We start from the raw sequence: 19,903 nt of genomic DNA on the forward strand, positions 1-19,903 counted from the left end.
ATTGGTTAGGAGCTGGCGACGAGTGGCTAATCTGCCTTTGCCATCGATACTATTGGCCAATTTACAATCGCTTGATAATAAAGTGGACGAACTACAGGCACGAATATCCTACCAACGGGACATTAAAAACTGTAATATCTTATGTTTCACAGAGACGTGGCTGAACGAAGACATGAATAACATACAGCTGGCGGGTTATACACTGATAGAACAGCAGCCTCTGGTAAGACAAGGGGTGGCGGTCGATGTATGTTTGTAAACAAAAGCTGGTGCACGATATCTAAGGAAGTCTGATGGAGGAATTATGATTATAACTAAAATTGTTAACCCCAATACTGATGATGACTGTGTGAACTGTGTTAAGGTTATCATTATAAACCCACTAACAGAGGGGGTGAATTAGAAACTGCTGAGACTAATCATTCCAGGATGAAGGGGACAGAAACTGTTTAAAGGTGGGCGGAGCAAAGTGCCTTTGTGTGTCAAGGGGTATAAATGCTGTATGTATGTTTTTTGGCGGCAGAGCTCTCCATGATTAAAAATACAGATCATTCTTGCCGATTGCGGACCTTTGTTTAATTCATGATTAAACCAGAGAATTTACACCCTCTGGGAATTATTCAGAGCATTAAGTTTGATTAATTAGAGATATAAATTCTCGTGCCAAATGGTCCTTCGAGCGGAGCTCAAAATACGTCTTTATCGTTCTAAGGACACCGAAACCGTGCACGGGCGGATGATAGCATCCGTATAGAATAGACCTGGCCTTCGACGTTAAGGTTATAAACAGGCCGGTGATGAATCTTATGAACGATAAAGACGTTGACGAGATCTGGAAAGCATTTAAATCCCAACTGCGAGGAAGGAGGTCAGTAATTTTTATTCATGGATTTTGGTGTGATTATTTGAACTTGTATGAGAATAATAATTATTGTGAAGGGCAGAGAATAGTTACCAAAATCTCATAAGAGAATTATAAAGGAAGGAAGAAGGGTCCGAAAATGACTCTAGGTAGATAGCTATTACCAAAATAAACTAGTTAATATTGAGATTGTACGAGATACAGTCTTTACAATATAAACAGGAAGGGAGATAATTATCGTCGTGTGAGATGGATACATTAAACAAGTCAAGAGTCATAAACAACTGGGGATTTGCTCTAACTCTGTCTATTTCATAAAACTGGAGCAGTTACGACCTCTAGGTTATGGATAGTGTTAGCAAAAAATCGTATAAGGTTGTATACGTGTGAGACCTAATGATCCATCGAAATACGTGATAATTGTTTCAAGGAAGGGACTAAAATAGGTCGCGTGAGAAAAAATGGTTGTCCCATCCGTTTCATAAAACTGGTGTCTTAAAAAACTCTGGGTTACGGGTTGAATAATTTAAATGGTTTATTACAAAAGCAGATCATAACATTTTTCAAAAGTCGCACCATTAATAAGTCCCAAAGGAAATAATTATTCATTTAATTATTACTAAACGGGGGAATTTCTTATTTTGCTACCATGGGAAATAAATATTCTAAAAGAGGTCCGAGAATTAACGGGGGATGAAAGATATGTTAGGAAGGGATCGAAGAAATATGTTTTATGGATACATTTGGGAGAAGAGGTATGGATTTATTGGGCATCTCGATGTGGAGAAGTTAGAGGTTATGATTAGGCAGATGCATATAAACCGTGGAACGGATTTGAAGAAACAGCGAGGGGAGGGGCTAGAAACAGCGAGAGTATGGCTTTTGGAGGCTCGAAAGAGAGAGGAAGGACAGAAAAAAAAAATAGTTATGCAGAGAGAAAATGAAGTAAAAATTGAGGTTTCAGTGCCTCCCCCAGAGCAGAGGGCAGAAAGGTTATATCCAGTTTTAGTAGAGCAGGCTTGGAAAGAAAGCCCAGATGATAACTTTGTCATGTGTAGGAGAAAATTAGGACTGGTCCCCGCCCCTCCCCCACCATATGACGGCCAAGCCGGAATGTTGGAAGGGGGGGAAGAGGGGGGGCAGAGTAGGGAGGCCAGTAAAGAGAAGAAAGTGGGGGAAGTTTTACAGAAGGAAATTACAGAACTCAGGGAAAGTAGAGAGGAAATAGGCAGGCTAAGAGTAGAACTGGATAGGGAGAAAGAGTTGAGAAGGGCTGCAGAATTTAAACACAGAGAGTTGAAGAGATTAGAGAGCTATAATAAATTAGGGAGGCAGAATAGGGGAGGAGATAAGAGGAAGTGCTTCAACTGTAACAAGGAGGGACATTTTACCAGAGAGTGTGAGGACCCGTGTAAATACTGTAACAAAACAGGTCATAACCATCGCGACTGCAGAGCTAAGGGAAAGGGCAATGTCTGGGAAATGACAGTCTATTTTTTGGTTCCACGGGTAAAATGTTTGAAGAAGTGATTTGTGTCGATTAAGAATTGGCTAAAAACACCACGAAGCGATTATTTGAGAGGTACCTATACATTTCTAACGATATATACGTATGAACTTTATCTCCCGAGTGGCGCAGTGGTCTAAGGCACTGCATCGCAGTGCTAGCTGTGCCACTAGAGATCCTGGTTCGAATCCAGGCTCTGTCGTAGCCGGCCGCGACCGGGAGACCCATGGGGCGGCGCACAATTGGCCTAGCGTCGTCCAGGGTAGGGGAGGGAATGGCCGGCAGGGGGTGTAGCTCAGTTGGTAGAGCATGGCGTTTGCAACGCCAGGGTTGTGGGTTCGATAAAATAATGTATGCGCTAACTGTAAGTCGCTCTGGATAAGAGCGTCTGCTAAATGACTAAAATGTAATGTAATGTAAAACTTTCTCACCCAAACGTAGACGTACGTCATGGGTGAGAAAGTAGAGAATATTTACATTTACATTTTGGGTCATTTAGCAGACGCTCTTGTCCAGAGCGACTTACAGGAGCGATTGGGGTTGGGTGCCTTTGCTCAGGGGCACATCGACAGATTTTTCGCCTGGTCGGCTCGGGGATTGGAACCGGCGACCTCTCGGTTGCTGGCGCGGCGCTCTTGGTCACTGGGCTACCTGCCGCCCTATATGAGTTTAAGGTTGTGCCGTTATTTGATTATGTGATAAGGTTTAATGGGTAATCGGACCATAACTAATGTGGTTATAGAAGTAATGTATAATATAGTAGAGAGCCAATAGAGACAGTACATAGTTCAAATGATAGGAATATCATTAAATGTATGCTTATCAACGATATCAAGTATTTGTTTGATTAATTAGGGCCGAATCAGAGAGAACAGTTAAAGAAATTGAATAGCGAACTGAAATGGCGATAGAGCTGTGAAAATTGAGTTGAGGACAAAGGAGAATAATTTATGGCTCTGGTTAGCGGGGAAAAAATAGAGACAGTCCAGCAAGTTAGATTGAGCTGTAAGATTTCAAGTAGAGGTCTAAATACTTGACTGGAAGGCAGTGCTTTGATAAATTCTAATTGTTATTACTTTATTCGATAGGTTGCTTAACACCAGTGGTGTATGCAAATAGTTGGTGAATTCTAGAACAATAATTTATTTTCGTTACGGGGACCAGGGGATGCAAGTAGCTTTAGCTATTATGCTGAGGGAATAGCACCAACCTATAGTGGGTTCTAGATTTGTTAAATAAACAAACTTATATTTTAAACTAAAGTAATGCAATAGGTTACAATTATAACATTATCAGAAAAAGGCACAATTTAATGCGAAATAGTTATTACAATTATTATTAATAGTTATTACAGTTATTATCATTGATCCAGTAATGATAGGAGGATAGTAGAGGAAAGGCAAGGGAGGAATTAGATTGATACAAACGATTATTGATGGGTTAGGACTGGGGATATCTGTATCATGTTTTGTGTGTACTTACCATCTTTAGATTACTGATGGTAATTGAAGGTTAACAAAATGTATAACCAGGAGGAAGAGATTAGCTTATCTCATTGGAATGTTGCCCAGGGCTAGGAGGAGCAATAAAGAAGCAAGGGACAGTCTAAAAAAATAAATAAGGAATGGCAATTGGATGATAAATTACCAATATTACCTAAGTGATTATTTAGGTAGGTGGTAATATTGACACATGAGCAGAATCATGTGTCAAGAGGGGGGAAATATGGTAGTGGTAGGATTAAATAATGAATATACAGAGGAGAGGACAAAATAAAAAAAATGTAAAACATTTTTTTTAGATACAGTCTAGAAAGAGAATACGGATGTGAACGGTATGATTAGAAATGGGGTACAAGGTCTACCGATAGTATTAATGACGATCAGGAGAACTCCAGATGAAGAAGGGTTATTGCCATTGGAGAAGGGATTTGGTAGACCATCTAGAATGCCAGAGTTAGCGAAACCGTGAGAAGGTAGTTATTAACCACACCGGTATGTCAGAGGTTTTGTGCCCCACAGGTGAACTAAAGGAGAAGGTGACCCACTCTATCTAACCAGGCGACTGGTGAGCATCCAGTCCCTAAAGAAGAAAGACTGGAAGCAGGCCTGTTGGGAAGGGCCCTATCAGGTTATATTGGTCACTGCGTTTGCCATTAGATTAGCAGAAAGAGCAACCTGGGTCCACGTTACCCATTGCAAAAAGGTAAGAACACATACAAGCACCACTGAACACATGCAGAGTTAGAGAGAAGAACTGGACCAATAGGGTCTGGGGATCACCTCTGTTAACGAAGATCTCCTACCCCGACCTATCATCACTGTAGTGTGTTCTCAGGGTGCGAGTATGGGGTAATACCAAGCAGAAAGACTGAGGACAGGAGAGGGTTGGCGGTTTTTGGGAATATGGATAACTTGAGTTGCATCATAGTCTCGGCAATGGTCTTGATATGTCAAGATCCACCACCAATTGTGCTATGCCCTTACCATTTGTGGGGATCTATTCTCTTATAACTAGATGTGATGCCTAGCTTAGAAAGAATGCATTAATGATTAAACATAATAGGTTTGTACTGCGTGTACTGCAAAAGTGCCGACTCTCTGGACAAGTTGTGATGATAACAACTTATGCCTGGCGCCAAGGGGCTGGGACCAGCCTGTGCGCCAACGATAGGGTCTAAACCACGCTCAGTCTCTACTCTGATAGGCCAGCAGGGAGCGGGAACTATCTCTGTCAGAGTATTTAGGGAAGAACTTAGAACAATGGACCAGTTCTCTGTCTGCCCTGTGTGGTATTTCAGTGGACCCGTATATACGAACATCATATTTACCATTGAAGGTTTTGCATTAATTAAAATACTAGTCTATTATAGAAGACGTGTATTGACCTCTTTTTGTTCCCAATACCAGATTTGAATTGACGCAACTTAACACATTGTTAAGAAGAAAAGGAGAAGAGAAGCGAGCCGACATACTGACCGTCAAGGACGAGTGGCCTACAAAATGGGAGTCAGAGAAGGGCAGACTGTCACATTCAAAATAAGGGTTAGGGACGTAGCCAATGGGTGGGGTACATGTCAATAAGCAATTTGGGATTATAAAATCCCATTATATTCGTGTTCGCCCCCCACAGCGGATTGTTCCTAGACTCAAGTGTTTAAACACACTTGGGGACGGGAATATGAGACCGGGCGGGACTGAACATCCAGATGGGGGGTAAAGAGAAACAAAGACATCACCAATTATCAATTGGAGATAGTAGTAATGTGATTGACTTGAGTTCAGAAGCACAGGAGAGAATTCTGAACCTTACAGCCCCTGTAACCAATGTGTGGTGGGCGTGTGCCAGTAAAGGCAGTATAAGGCAGAGAATACCAAAAGGGTGGCTGGATACGTGCGCCCTGGTTCTACTGATTCAGCTAGTTAGAACTAGTCACCAGGAACCAAGGAAAGGGTTAAACAGACGTAGGAGGAGTTTTAACAAGAAGGAGAATAGCCCTATTTAGATGGATGCGATTGGGATACCAAGGGGGGTATCGGATGGATAACAAGCTATGAAAGAATTAGGGGAAGGGTTTACTACCACGTTCTTTTGGTGGGTGACAAACAAAATTGTGAAGTGGATTAATTATATCTATTACGACCAACAACGATTTATTGGCAGGACTAGAGATGCAGTAAAAGGGATCTCTGAACAATTATCCGCCATCCCACTCATGACTTAGTAAAAGAGGTTGGCTCTAGATCAGGCAGAAAGGGGCGGTGTCTATAGAATGATAAGCCATTGTTGCACATTTATCCCTAACACCACCACACCGGATGGGACAGGCACCAGAGCTCTTGCAGAATTAACTGCACTAAGTGAAGAATGAGCTTAGAACTCAGAAGTTAGTACATCGTGGATAGGGTGGTTTGATGAAATGTTTGGTAAATGGAAAACCATAGGAGCCACCATCTTAGGGACGGTCAGCGGTTGTATGGGTATTCTTGTATTATGTGGTTGTTGTCTTGTTCCCTGTGTCCGAGGATTGGTGAGTAAGGCGTTGGTGAATGCAGTATCTCAACAAATGATGAGAGATGGACCGACTCCGGACTCTGACCAGGGGAATGTGAAAGACAATCCTCCAGGCTTGGTGGATGACGAGGACTTTGACCCTGAAAGACCACAATTGGATGAAATGTTTATTAGTTCTGACGTATGAAGATCAGATTGGTCATGCTTGTAAATACATTTGTCCTAAGGGTGAACAAATTTAGTCAAAGGGTGGACTGATGGAGGAATTATGATTATGACTAAAATTGTTAACCCCAATACTGATGATGACTGTGTGAACTGTGTTAAGGTTATCATTATAAACCCACTAACATAGGGGGTGAGTTAGAAACTGCTGAGACTAAACATTCCAGGCTGAAGAGAACAGAAACTGTTTAAAGGTGGGCAGAGCAAAGTGCCTTTGTGTGTCAAGGGGTATAAATGCTGTATGTATGTTTTTTGGCGGCAGAGCTCTCCATGATTAAAAATACAGATCATTCTTGCTGGTTGCGGACCTTTGTTTAATTCATGATTAAACCAGAGAATTTACACCCTCTGGGAATTATTCAGAGCATTAAGTTTGATTAATTAGAGATAGAAATTCTCGTGACAAAGTCTCAAGGTTTTGCTCGTCTGAGGTAGAGTATCTCATGATAAGCTGTAGACCACACTATCTACCAAAAGAGTTTATCTATATTCTTCGTAGCTGTCTATTTACTACCACAAACCGTTGCTGGCACTAAGAACGCACTCAATGAACTGTATACGGCCATAAGCAAACAGGAAAATGCTCATCCAGAGGCGGCGCTCCTAGTGGCCGGGGACTTTAATGCAGGGAAACTTAAATCTGTTTTCCCTAATTTCTACCAGCATGTTAAAATGTGCAACCAGAGGGAAAAAAAACTGTAGACCACCTTTACTCCACACACAGAGACGCGTACAAAGCTCTCCCTCGTCCTCCATTTGGCAAATCTGACCATAATTATATCCTCCTGATTCCTGCTTACAAGCAAAAACTAAAGCAGGAAGCACCAGTGACTCAGTCAATAAAAAAAAGTGGTCAGATGAAGCTGATGCTAAGCTACAGGACTGTTTTGCTAGCACGGACTGGAATATGTTCCGGGATTCTTCCGATAGCATTGAGGAGTACACCACATCAGTCACTGGCTTCATCAATAAGTGCATCGATGACATCGTCCCCACAGTGACTGTACGTACATACCCCAACCAGAAGCCATGGATTACAGGCAACATCCGCACTGTGCTAAAAAGGTAGAGCTGCCGCTTTCAAGGAGCGGGACTCTAACCCGGAAGCTTATAAGAAATCATCAGATCTTAGAATGTACCAATGTTTGTGAACGATTCCCTATATTTGTTCAGAGCACTTTGAATAGCGCGTAGTGAGAACACAATAATGGTTATTTTTGCGATAATAATGGTTAACTGTCCTTGAAAGAGATCATGTCTCAATTTGTTTTGGATTTTCTCAATGGCAGTATTGATCTGACCATTTTTGTACCCCCTTTCATTTAATTTTCTTTGCATCTCAGCCATGTTTCTGTCGAAGTGTAATAGTTTTTTGCAAATTATTTTGATTCGACAGAATTGGCTGTACGGCAAACAGTTTTTCAAGGGAAGAGGGTGACAACTATCAGTGGGTTTCTTATAAAGTTCGGTGTATAGAACATTATCATCACAAATAATCAAAAGATCAAGGTAACTGATTTGACGTGTGTCAAATTGCATAGTGAATCTCAGGTGCTCAGAACAAGAGTTAAGAAAAGCATGGAACGCCTAGAGCTGTTCTGCATCACCCCTCCATAGAACAAAAATATAAATGTATCGTTTCCAAATAATAGTGTTGGGCAAAAAAATAATCTGAGGATTGATAAGACTGTTTCTCCATGTAACCCACATACAGATTAGCATAGTTTGGAGCCATAGGGGATCCAATAGCAGTACCCTTCATCTCGATAAAGAAATTGTTTTGAAACATGAAATAGTTGCGAGTACTATTTCAGCCAATGTTATAATGCATGCACTGGAGGGTAGTTCATTTGGGTCACATTGTAAGGCTGCTTTGATGTATAAAATCTGGCTATTTTTGATTTATGACAAGAAGATTGTGGGTGGCAGTTGAGTTCACCTTTCAGAGACAAAAAAAACAAGCAACCAACCATGTTCGCGGTTTGTGACAAAGAGAAAAACATGTGTTGGCAATATCGGAGGCTTCTATAAAGCGGTACAAACATTCTGCTAATGCTCATGGCCCATTTGGCATGGATAGCGTTCAACCACATGAAATACATAGCATGGTGGGTCCACAGAGAGTTCAATGTGCATAGGGAATTCTTTAAATGCTTTGGTGTGACTTGATTTGCCCCAAAATATGATTCTAGGTCAATCCCGTTTCCAAATGAACTAACAGAATTGAACACGCTAAGGGTGAACAGCTAAGGGAAGGGCATATTTCTAAACCCACATTTCCACATAAATGAATAAATTACATAAAAAACACAGAACAGAGCAAAATCTTAGATCTGTGCTGTGTCACAAAATACTCCCATCTGTGTTGATCCAATAAGTGGTTGTGTAAGGTTTATGGCATTGTAATAGGACACACTGGAGAAATAATGTAGATACACCCATTTCACAATCAGACTAGTCCTTTACTCAACACACTCTACATAGAAGCTTTCAGCGCTATCAAATGCTAAAGCAGGAGCCCAGGTTGTCCATAAGACTGAATTGTGGGCAACCTTGAAGTGTCTTCCAGAGGGAGGGGCCCATTGAATGAGAGGCTGTTGGCCTCAAATAAGGTGATCACGCTCTACCAGCCTCTCAAGGATAGTGGGGAGAACAAGTATTTGATACACTGCCGATTTTGCAGGTTTTCCTACTTACAAAGCATGTAGAGGTCTGTAATTTTTATCATAGGTACACTTCAACTGTGAGAGACGGAATCTAAAACAAAAATCCAGAAAATCACATTGTATGATTTTTAAGAAATTAATTTGCATTTTATTGCATGACAATATTTGATACATCAGAAAAGCAGAACTTAATATTTGGTACAGAAACCTTTGTTTGCAATTACAGAGATCATACGTTTCCTGTAGGTCTTGACCAGGTTTGCACACACTGCAGCAGGGATTTTGGCCCACTCCTCCATACAGACCTTCTCCAGATCCTTCAGGTTTCGGGGGCTGTCGCTGGGCAATACAGACTTTCAGCTCCCTCCAAAGATTTTCTATTGGGTTCAGGTCTGGAGACTGGCTAGGCCACTCCAGGACCTTGAGATGCTTCTTACGGAACCACTCCTTAGTTGCCCTGGCTGTGTGTTTCGGGTCGTTGTCATGCTGGAAGACCCAGCCACGACCCATCTTCAATGCTCTTACTGAGGGAAGGAGGTTGTTGGCCAAGATCTCGCGATACATGGCCCCATCCATCCTCCCCTCAATACGGTGCAGTCGTCCTGTCCCCTTTGCAGAAAAGCATCCCCAAAGAATGATGTTTCCACCTCCATGCTTCACGGTTGGGATGGTGTTCTTGGGGTTGTACTCATCCTTCTTCCTCATCCAAACACGGCGAGTGGAGTTCAGACCAAAAACCTCTATTTTTGTCTCATCAGACCACATGACCTTCTCCCATTCCTCCTCTGGATCATCCAGATGGTCATTGGCAAACTTCAGACGGGACATGCGCTAGCTTGAGCAGTGGGATCTTGCGTGCGCTGCAGGATTTTAATCCATGACGGCGTAGTGTGTTACTAATGGTTTTCTTTGAGACTGTGGTCCCAGCTCTCTTCAGGTCATTGACCAGGTCCTGCCGTGTAGTTCTGGGCTGATCCCTCACCTTCCTCATGATCATTGATGTCCCACGAGGTGAGATCTTGCATGGAGCCCCAGACCGAGGGTGATTGACCGTCATCTTGAACTTCTTCCATTTTCTAATAATTGCACCAACAGTTGTTGCCTTCTCACCAAGCTGCTTGCCTATTGTCCTGTAGCCCATCCCAGCCTTGTGCAGGTCTACAATTTTATCCCTGATGTCCTTACACAGCTCTCTGGTCTTGGCCATTGTGGAGAGGTTGGAGTCTGTTTGATTGAGTGTGTGGACGGGTGTTTTTTATACAGGTAACAAGTTCAAACAGGTGCAGTTAATACAGGTAATATGTGGAGAACAGGAGGGCTTCTTAAAGAAAAACTAACAGGTCTGTGAGAGCCGGAATTCTTACTGGTTGATAGGTGATCAAATACTTATGTCATGCAATAAAATGCAAATTAATTACTTAAAAATCATACATTGTGATTTTCTGGATTTTTGTTTCAGATTCCGTCTCTCACAGTTGAAGTGTACCTATGATAAAAATTACAGACCTCTACATGCTTTGTATGTAGGAAAACCTTCAAAATCGGCAGTGTATCAAATACTTGTTATCCCCACATTTAGGGACCGGGGAGAAAATGCAATAACTCCAAATGACATCACTTTGACCGGTTTTAAGGAAATTAAAACCTGTTAAAATAACTCAACATGTTTCTGCTAAGATTTCAGTTCGGCTTGGATGCATATTTTATGTGGTAGAAATACTATCAGCTTTTATGACGCTGATAAAGATAGCACCTTTACAGACGTCCCTAACCACGCATTCATTCTCGCAAGATGCTGAAAAAAAGAAAAGTATTTCTCCACTCCTGTTCCGAGTCCAATTTTACAGTTGGTGTATCATTTTACTGAAAGAAAGGCTTAATTCTGCAGGAGTTAATATTATATTAGGCTATGTGAGTGGTTATAGACCTACAGTTAGTTTCCAGATTTCAGGCTACTATTCCATTTAACCCATCTGAACAATAGCAACAGTAGCCTACAGTTCCCTTGACGTGCCATTTTGAAGTCCCCATCTTGTGACTGACGAATTTGTACAGTGGGGGAAAAAAGTATTTAGTCAGCCACCAATTGTGCAAGTTCTCCCACTTAAAAAGATGAGAGAGGCCTGTAATTTTCATCATAGGTACACGTCAACTATGACAGACAAATTGAGAAAGAAAAATCCAGAAAATCACATTGTAGGATTCTTTATGAATTTATTTGCTAATTATGGTGGAAAATAAGTATTTGGTCACCTACAAACAAGCAAGATTTCTGGCTCTCACAGACCTGTAACTTCTTCTTTAAGAGGCTCCTCTGTCCTCCAGTCGTTACCTGTATTAATGGCACCTGTTTGAACTTGTTATCAGTATAAAAGACACCTGTCCACAACCTCAAACAGTCACACTCCAAACTCCACTATGGCCAAGACCAAAGAGCTGTCAAAGGACACCAGGAACAAAATTGTAGACCTGCACCAGGCTGGGAAGACAGAATCTGCAATAGGTAAGCAGCTTGGTTTGAAGAAATCAACTGTGGGAGCAAATATTAGGAAATGGAAGACATACAAGACCACTGATAATCTCCCTCGATCTGGGGCTCCACGCAAAATCTCACCCCGTGGGGGTCAAAATGATCACAAGAACGGTGAGCAAAAATCCCAGAACCACACGGGGGGACCTAGTGAATGACCTGCAGAGAGCTGGGACCAAAGTAACAAAGCCTACCATCAGTAACACACTACGCCGCCAGGGACTCAAATCCTGCAATGCCAGACGTGTCCCCCTGCTTAAGGCAGTACATGTCCAGGCCCGTCTGAAGTTTGCTAGAGTACATCCAGAAGAGGATTGGGAGAATGTCATATGGTCAGATGAAACCAAAATATAACTTTTTGGTAAAAACTCAACTCGTCGTGTTTGGAGGACATAGAATGCTGAAATGCATCCAAAGAACACCATACCTACTGTGAAGCATGGGGGTGGAAACATCATGCTTTGGGGCTGTTTTTCTGCAAAGGGACCAGGACGACTGATCCGTGTAAAGGAAAGAATGAATGGGGCCATGTATCGTGAGATTTTGAGTGAAAACCTCCTTCCATCAGCAAGGGCATTGAAGATGAAACGTGGCTGGGTCTTTCAGCATGACAATGATCCCAAACACACCGCCCGGGCAACGAAGGAGTGGCTTCGTAAGAAGCATTTCAAGGTCCTGGAGTGGCCTAGCCAGTCTCCAGATCTCAACCCCATAGAAAATCTTTGGAGGGAGTTGAAAGTCCGTGTTGCCCAGCGACAGCCCCAAAACATCACTGCTCTAGAGGAGATCTGCATGGAGGAATGGGCCAAAATACCAGCAACAGTGTGTGAAAACCTTGTGAAGACTTACAGAAAACGTTTGACCTGTGTCATTGCCAACAAAGGGTATATAACAAAGTATTGAGAAACTTTTGTTATTGACCAAATACTTATTTTCCACCATAATATGCAAATAAATTCATTAAAAATCCTACAATGTGATTTTCTGGATTTTTTTTCCTGATTTTGTCTGTCATAGTTGACGTGTACCTATGATGAAAATTACAGGCCTCTCTCATCTTTTTAAGTGGGAGAACTTGCACAATTGGTGGCTGACTAAATACTTTTTTTCCCCACTGTATATCTACCCCTCACATACTGTGCGAGGGAATCCAGAGAGCTAATCATATTATAGATAATGAGTAACTCATTATGCAAGGATAATGGGGCTAAATAACATCCATAGTCATACACTGTAGATTTATTAAGATAGTAAAAGCTATTAATGGAGAACATGAAACATCCACAGGACAGCAAGCAACAAAGCATTGTCGGAGAGTGACCACGAAAGAAGCAAAGCACTCCATCTGATAGACAAGCTATTGAATTGGCTCTTATTGCAACTTCAGACACCCACCCACATGTTGGCTCATGGCTTCTCATACACTTCTGCCTTATTAAGCAGGCAGAGGTAGCAGGAGAAGAGCTTAGGGGAAGATCAAGCCCCATCTTTACAGCCCTGTTGATCCAGGCTATATTTGGCCTATGGCTGCTAGCTATGACATTATGTAATTGGGTTTCTTTCATTAATTCATACTTACAAATATTAAGCATGCGTCAATGTCCTTCTTCCCCAGGGGCATTAGTGTACCCCCATCATGCTAATATGGTGTGAAAACAACAAAACCAGAGGGAGAACTACGTCCTGCTTGACTTTAAATCCTGTTGTTGTTCAGGGTAAGAGTACCCCTCTAGGTCTGCGCTGGGAATACAACTCTCCTTAAAAACAGTACACCCCTGACCCTGTTTCCTATCTTTTTCACAGTTTACAAAAAAATCAGGGGAGACAGAGTGTACCTGTTGGGTATGGGTAGTAGCACTCAGGAACTACCGTAGCTGGCACACAAGGATACATTGGGACACCGCCACAGAAATTTGTAGGGGCTGCTTACCTTTGGGGCTGGTTGCTATCCACTGAGATTTATTCATGAACCTTTCACTTCTTATAACATTTACATAATGGAGTGGATCCAAAAGCCCTTGAGAAGCATTTGAGAGTCATAAGGAGAAAAGTTTGGCTACTCTTGGCACGCTGTCAAATGGTCTTTGGAGCGCGGACTCATAGTGATGCTCTCAGCCCTAAACCTGTAGTCTTCCATTGACTCTCTGTGTGCATGTTGTGTGCTTCCGTCTCATATATTATCATATATATCTGAGACAGGGCCTTTGTCTGGCAGCTGCCCTTACAGCCCATGTCTCATCTCAGTGATGTCATCAGCATGTCCCAGAAGCAGGACATTATTCAGTGACATGACTCAAGCCAGGCTGTGTACTGTACAGTAGTAGGCTGTGGGCAGACACTGTTGTTGTGGTTTTATCATCCAGACCAGAGACCATTTTCATTAAGTGCAGCTCTGAGAGGATTTGGGTGAATCTGCAGCCATGATGTTTCACTAGCTAAGTAAACAGGGGGAGGAGGAACACATATCTCTGTAGGCTATTTCATTCAGGGGTGTTTAGCATTGGATTAGTAAAACGCCAAGAACACCAAGTGCTCAGAATTAATTAAACTTAACTTATTTGAAATAGCAGTGATTTGTCATTACAAAGCGTAAAGCGATTTAATTCCGACCTGAAATCAGATTGATCAGTCTGTGAGTGTGAAACACTTGTGAGGCAAGTTAAGTACTGAGACTGCAACCAATATGTTAAGCAGAGACAGCTAGCTCTGGCAACTCCGTCTCGCTCAACCCGAGGCACACAATTTTCCCTCTTTCTGCCTTCAATCAAATGCAAATTTGTGGAGGATCCCTCTTTTTTACAGAATCAAACAGAGGCCAAGGAGGACACATTCAACACACTGTCACAAGTTCAAAAACAACTTGGGAAAGTATTGGCATATTGATGGACTCCAGAGAGAGAATGGAGACCATGCATTAACAGCCTGACTGAAAGTGGAGACCAAGTCAACTAAGACCCCTGCTGCTAACATGATGATGCAACACTGTCCTAAATGCATCCATGTAGTACACCAGTGTCTATCATTTGTGTCTGTAAAGTAAATATTTGTTTTATTTGTTTTTGACATCAATCATCTGGTCTCAGGGACATTCATTTCGAATCTTGTAGTACTTATCCTCTGTAAACATTTCATCATAGGATTGCCAGTCTCTCAAAGTAGCCTATGATGTGGATGCTCACAGTGACTGAGGCAGCTGTATTGATGTCCTATGAGTGTTGTCTCTTAATCAGCGTCAACACAACACTTAAGACATCTGATGGAAACATGCATAATAAGAAACCTCTGGATGTGTGAAGCATCTCACTCAATACACTTCACACTATATGGCACCAGTGTGCTCTGACAGCGACTCAAAAAGAGTTTGATCGGTGGGGTGTCTGGGGGATAGAATGTAAATTGCACACAGGCACGCACAAACGCATGAAAGCATGCACACACCCACGCCTATGGCATCACATTTGATTAAAAAAAATAATATAGTTATTTTTCATGGGTCGTAAAACCTTTGGATTTTTAAACGAAAAACTAAATATAGCGTAACGCTGAACAAGTATTGAGAGGAAACTAAAATATTTTAAGCAAAAACTTTAACTTGTAAACACAAACTAATCAAAGTATTGCAAGCCAAAAACAAACGATATAAATGATTTTAAAAAAGGAAACCGAGAGCATTCTGCTCTGCTTTTTTTGCAACTTTTCCTCACCCATGCTTGCATTTCCCAGGTCTTCACTTCGAATCACATTTCTATGGTTACAATCTTTTTTTCCCTACGCTTTTATTTTTGAACATGTTCATGTGTGGGTGGGATTTAGAAGGGAGGCGAACTAAATTGGTTACTGTTGGTCAATACATTTGGAGTAACAGTTCAACAACCACATCCATAGTCCGTGTACTCAACATTTGAACAAACCTACCCACCCATGCTGGCTAGCTGGCAGCTACAGCCTGGCGCTGATTCCCCTTTCATCTGTGGCTAAAACTTGTAAAAGAAAGTTGTTTATTTCGATGAGCGAGGGATAATTAAGTTGTAATATTGGTCACCATGTATTTCCCCGTGACATGCCAATTATTAGCCAACGTTACTGATCACGGGAAGCACGACAAGCCAGTGTGAATGACCAGTGCACCGGTGTTGTATCGAGTTGCTTCCCACTGGGCAGCTGTATGGTCACATGTCGCCGGCAGTAGCTATGACCAATTTTAGTAGGATGGCAGCCTACATGAGAAATAACTTGTAACATTGGTAGTGACCATCTGGATGTCCCAGTGATTCAGTCTACTGCTCAATGGGGAGAGTATTGGTGCAACTGGGAACAACAACAAAAAAACGAGGTCAAATCTCACTCCAAATGTATTGACCAATAGTAACCAATTTAGTTCGCCCCCCTTCTAAACCCCACCCAGACGTGAACATTGGTTCAAAAATGAAAGCGTAGGGGACAAAATATTGTGACCGTAGAAATGTGATTCGAAGAGAAGACTTGAGAAATGCAAGCATGGGTGAGGAAAAGTTGAACAAAGCGCAGATGGCTTGTAAGTAAGCCAGGTTTCCGTCCATCCTTTTTATGTGAGTAAAGGACATGTCGGATAGAAAAATTAATGACAGGCCTGAAGGACATTTTCCAGTGAAGGTGAGATCTTTTTGTGTCGGTAAAATGATGCACCTTTCCAATAAATATTGAGGGTCTTATTCTAGTGACATGATAATTGATGTTTGGCAACAAAAAAAAACACACAATCTCGCTCTTTTGTCCATATAATCTCATCATGTAGGCCATATGTGCGCTCTAGCCGATAGTGCATTTGGCCTCCGCAGAAGTCAGAGCATTCATACTTATTGCGCTTCTCAGAGCAGTTTTGATTACAGTGTTGCCAACTTAGCGACATTGTCGCTATATTTAGCGAGTATTCATTCCCCTCTAGCGACACATTTTCAAAAAAGTCGACTAGCGACAAATCTAGCGACTTTTTCTGGTGTTATTGGAGACTTTTGGAGACTGACATGAAAGCACATATCGTTCTTATTCTTCTCAACGAGCAGCGGGTGCTGCCGTGGGCCCCACCCCAGTCCCAAAGCACTCACAGGCGGCCCAGTCCTCACGCAGCAGTCCCTCCCAGCTGCAGTCAGAGTAGGAGATGTTCACCACTCCGCGTCCAGACTGCAAATGAACCGCGCATGCGGGAAGCCGTCGCTGGCTGAACCCGCCCTGTAAATTTAAAATGTTCTTTGTCTAAAATAAATCACTGTACAAAAATAAATCACTGCATTTGACTCACCTCATCCACTGTGTGTGTGCCTCTCTGTGACATAAGCTAAACATCTAGCTGGCTAGCTCATCAGGTCTCAGTCTAAACTGTACACTCAAAAATACAGAAAGGAGTGGGAATCAAACCCTGAATTCAAAGGCTGGTTGAAGCCGTTTATTGGAGATGATACACGGGCATACTGCCTGTATTGTAAGGCTGATTTCTACGCCAAACTTAGTGATGTAAAAAAAACACATGACAACTCAAAAACATACTCAAAAGGCAAAGCCTTATAACAGTTCCACCCAAAACAAGCTGCCATTTATGGTTTAAAAAATTGACTCTGCAAAAAAGGCTGAGGCCACCATGGCATTAGCTATCACTGAACACTGTTCCATGCTGGCATGTGATCACATTGGAGAAGCATGTAGAGCTGCTTTCTCAGACTCCACTGCTGCTACCCACTTCAAAATGCACAGGACAAAGTGCACAGAAATGATTAATGGTGTTCTACCACCATACTTTCTGAAAAAGTTGGTCGCAGATGTGGGGGACCAGCGTTTCAGCCTCCTCCTCGATGAGTCCACGGATGTAAGTGTTTCTAAGTACCTATGGGTTGTGATAAGGTCCTTTAGTGACGCCAAGCAGACAATTGTATCAACATTTCTGGGGCTTGTTGAGTTGGAGGGAGGAGATGCCAAATCTATAGCCTGTGCTGTTGTGGCTTTCCTCGAGAAGTGTTGTCTTAAAAAAGAGAAACTCCTGGGGACATGGACTGACAATGCCTCTGTTATGACGGGGATTAACAATGGGGTCCATAAAGTGCTGAAGGAGGAGTATGGCCTCAAAATCTGGTTTTGCTTATAATATTTACTGTTGTGTTTTACAGTGTAATATGTTGATTTGCATAACCTTGTGATGCAAACCCTTGTGATATAGCCTTTTAACCACAATAATAAATATAATGTAAAACATTTTTTAAAGGGAAATCAACAGCTTGCATTACTTTTCATTGACTATTAATACCATCAAAACAATGTTCCATAGCCTAGCCTACAGGTAACTGCCAAAATAGGAAACACCAACATAATGTCTTAATAGGGCGTTGGGCCACCACAAGCCGCCAGAACAGCTTCAATGCGCCTTGGCATAGATTCTACAAGTGTCTGGAACTCTATTGGAGGGTTGCAACAACATTCATCAACAAGAAATGTCATAATTTTGTGTTTTGTTGATGGAAAACGCTGTTTCAGGCACTGCTTCAAAATCTTCTATAAGTCTTTAATTGGGTTGAGATCTGATGACACACACACTTTAAACCCCTATGCTCCTTTGAGAACGTCTTTCAAAGTCACAGATCTCTTCTTCTAGCCATGGTAGTCAAAAGAATGGGCAACTGGTCATTTTTAAACATGACCCTAAGCATGTTGGGATGTTAGTTGCTTAATTAACTCAGGAACCACACCTGTGTGGAAGCACCTGTTTCGATATACCTTGTATCCCTAATTTACTCAAGTGTTTCCTTTATTTCGGCAGTTACCTGTACTTGATGCATCGACTACGCATAAAAGTTGAGAAGATGAAGAGTTCATGTTGTAGTTTCTCACTTACCTGAGGCGGTACAGATGATTGACACCGTCAATAGCAGGACATGTGTGCTATGTGTCTCCATATTCTTGTAGTTTGTCATTTTTGCGTAGTGACAGGTCGGTCTATGTCCAAACTGGTTTTCACCCTCCGTCACATTCAGTATCCAAATTTATCAAAGAGGTAAACAATTAGTGTTTACTACGAGCTCAGCTGGATTTTTTTCAAGCTGTTAAAATCGCCCCGCAGAACTTCTTTAACAACAGCTCTCCAGACCCCATGACAATTTCGCCTGAAGAAATACATCGGAACATCATTTCGCCCCAGCACATTATGCACGCAAAATCATAATGAAATCTTGATGCGAAACGTCCTCAGCAAGTCGTTCTACCATAAAACAACAAATCGATACGTAAATATATTAATCTTCTATAAAATACAAACAAGACAGCTTCGTCTGAGAAATTGGGCTCCCGCTCGCATCTCTGTTATGTGTGCCCTGTGGCTGGAATAAGAGATCACCAGTTTACGAATGTCAACTGACGCACATGCTGAACTGCGTACACAGCTCTCCGCTATAAAACCTTCACCAATACAAGGATGTATTCTTAAAGAGACAGGAGCGACATCTGTGCAGGCTCTGACCTGCCTGATCCCCCTGCTGCGCTGCGCATGGCTAGATGACTGTGAGATTATTTCAACCATGTCAATCTTTACAGTAATTGCAGGTGTCAGTTTCCTTAGACCCCAACTCATATGAGCCTGACATTGTATGGCAAAGCAATTATAGGTAATTCAATAAACATAATCCTAGCCTGTCAATTGGCTGAAATGATTAATGGCATGTGTTGCCTATAAGTAGGCTAACACAAATAGATGAAAACTACATCACAGCGGGCATATGTTGTTATTGACCAACATAACTGTAATCAAGGGGATATGAGGATTATTATGGTGACTTTAATCATTTATTGGTGATCACTAAATTATTATTGTTGCTTCTCCTGTTGAAGAGAATTTGAATCATAATGATGATGATAAAGGATAATGCTGCTACAGTACATGTACCGCTGATGATGATGAAGATACCCTTCCACTGTGATCCACAGTCCAGAGCAGCTCAGCCCTTTAACACTGTCTGCCACCGAGCCTCCACAGGCCCCAGATTCCATAGTGATTTATTAAACAGGTGCTGGTTCACACCCACTCCTCCCTCTCATTGATCTGCAATCTGCCTCTCGCAGAGCCTCTGGTGCCTGTACTC

At 42.0% G+C, this 19,903-nt stretch overlaps 1 protein-coding gene across 4 annotated transcripts in view; it reads right to left on the minus strand.

The window, feature by feature from the left end:
• Positions 1 to 19,200, minus strand: part of LOC121559361 (roundabout homolog 2) — a 67,490-nt gene extending 48,290 nt beyond the window's left edge. For all 4 annotated transcript variants that reach the window (XM_041872607.2, XM_045212036.1, XM_041872600.2 and 1 more), the window contains exon 1: positions 18,664 to 19,200. In XM_041872607.2, coding sequence (XP_041728541.2) covers positions 18,664 to 18,742 — 79 coding nt within the window. In that variant the 5' untranslated portion in view covers positions 18,743 to 19,200. The remainder of the gene's footprint in view (positions 1 to 18,663) is intronic.
• Between the last annotated feature and the right edge of the window lie 703 nt (positions 19,201 to 19,903).

The sequence above is a fragment of the Coregonus clupeaformis genome, chromosome 5 (genome assembly GCF_020615455.1).
Source record: "Coregonus clupeaformis isolate EN_2021a chromosome 5, ASM2061545v1, whole genome shotgun sequence".
Lineage (NCBI taxonomy): Eukaryota > Metazoa > Chordata > Actinopteri > Salmoniformes > Salmonidae > Coregonus > Coregonus clupeaformis.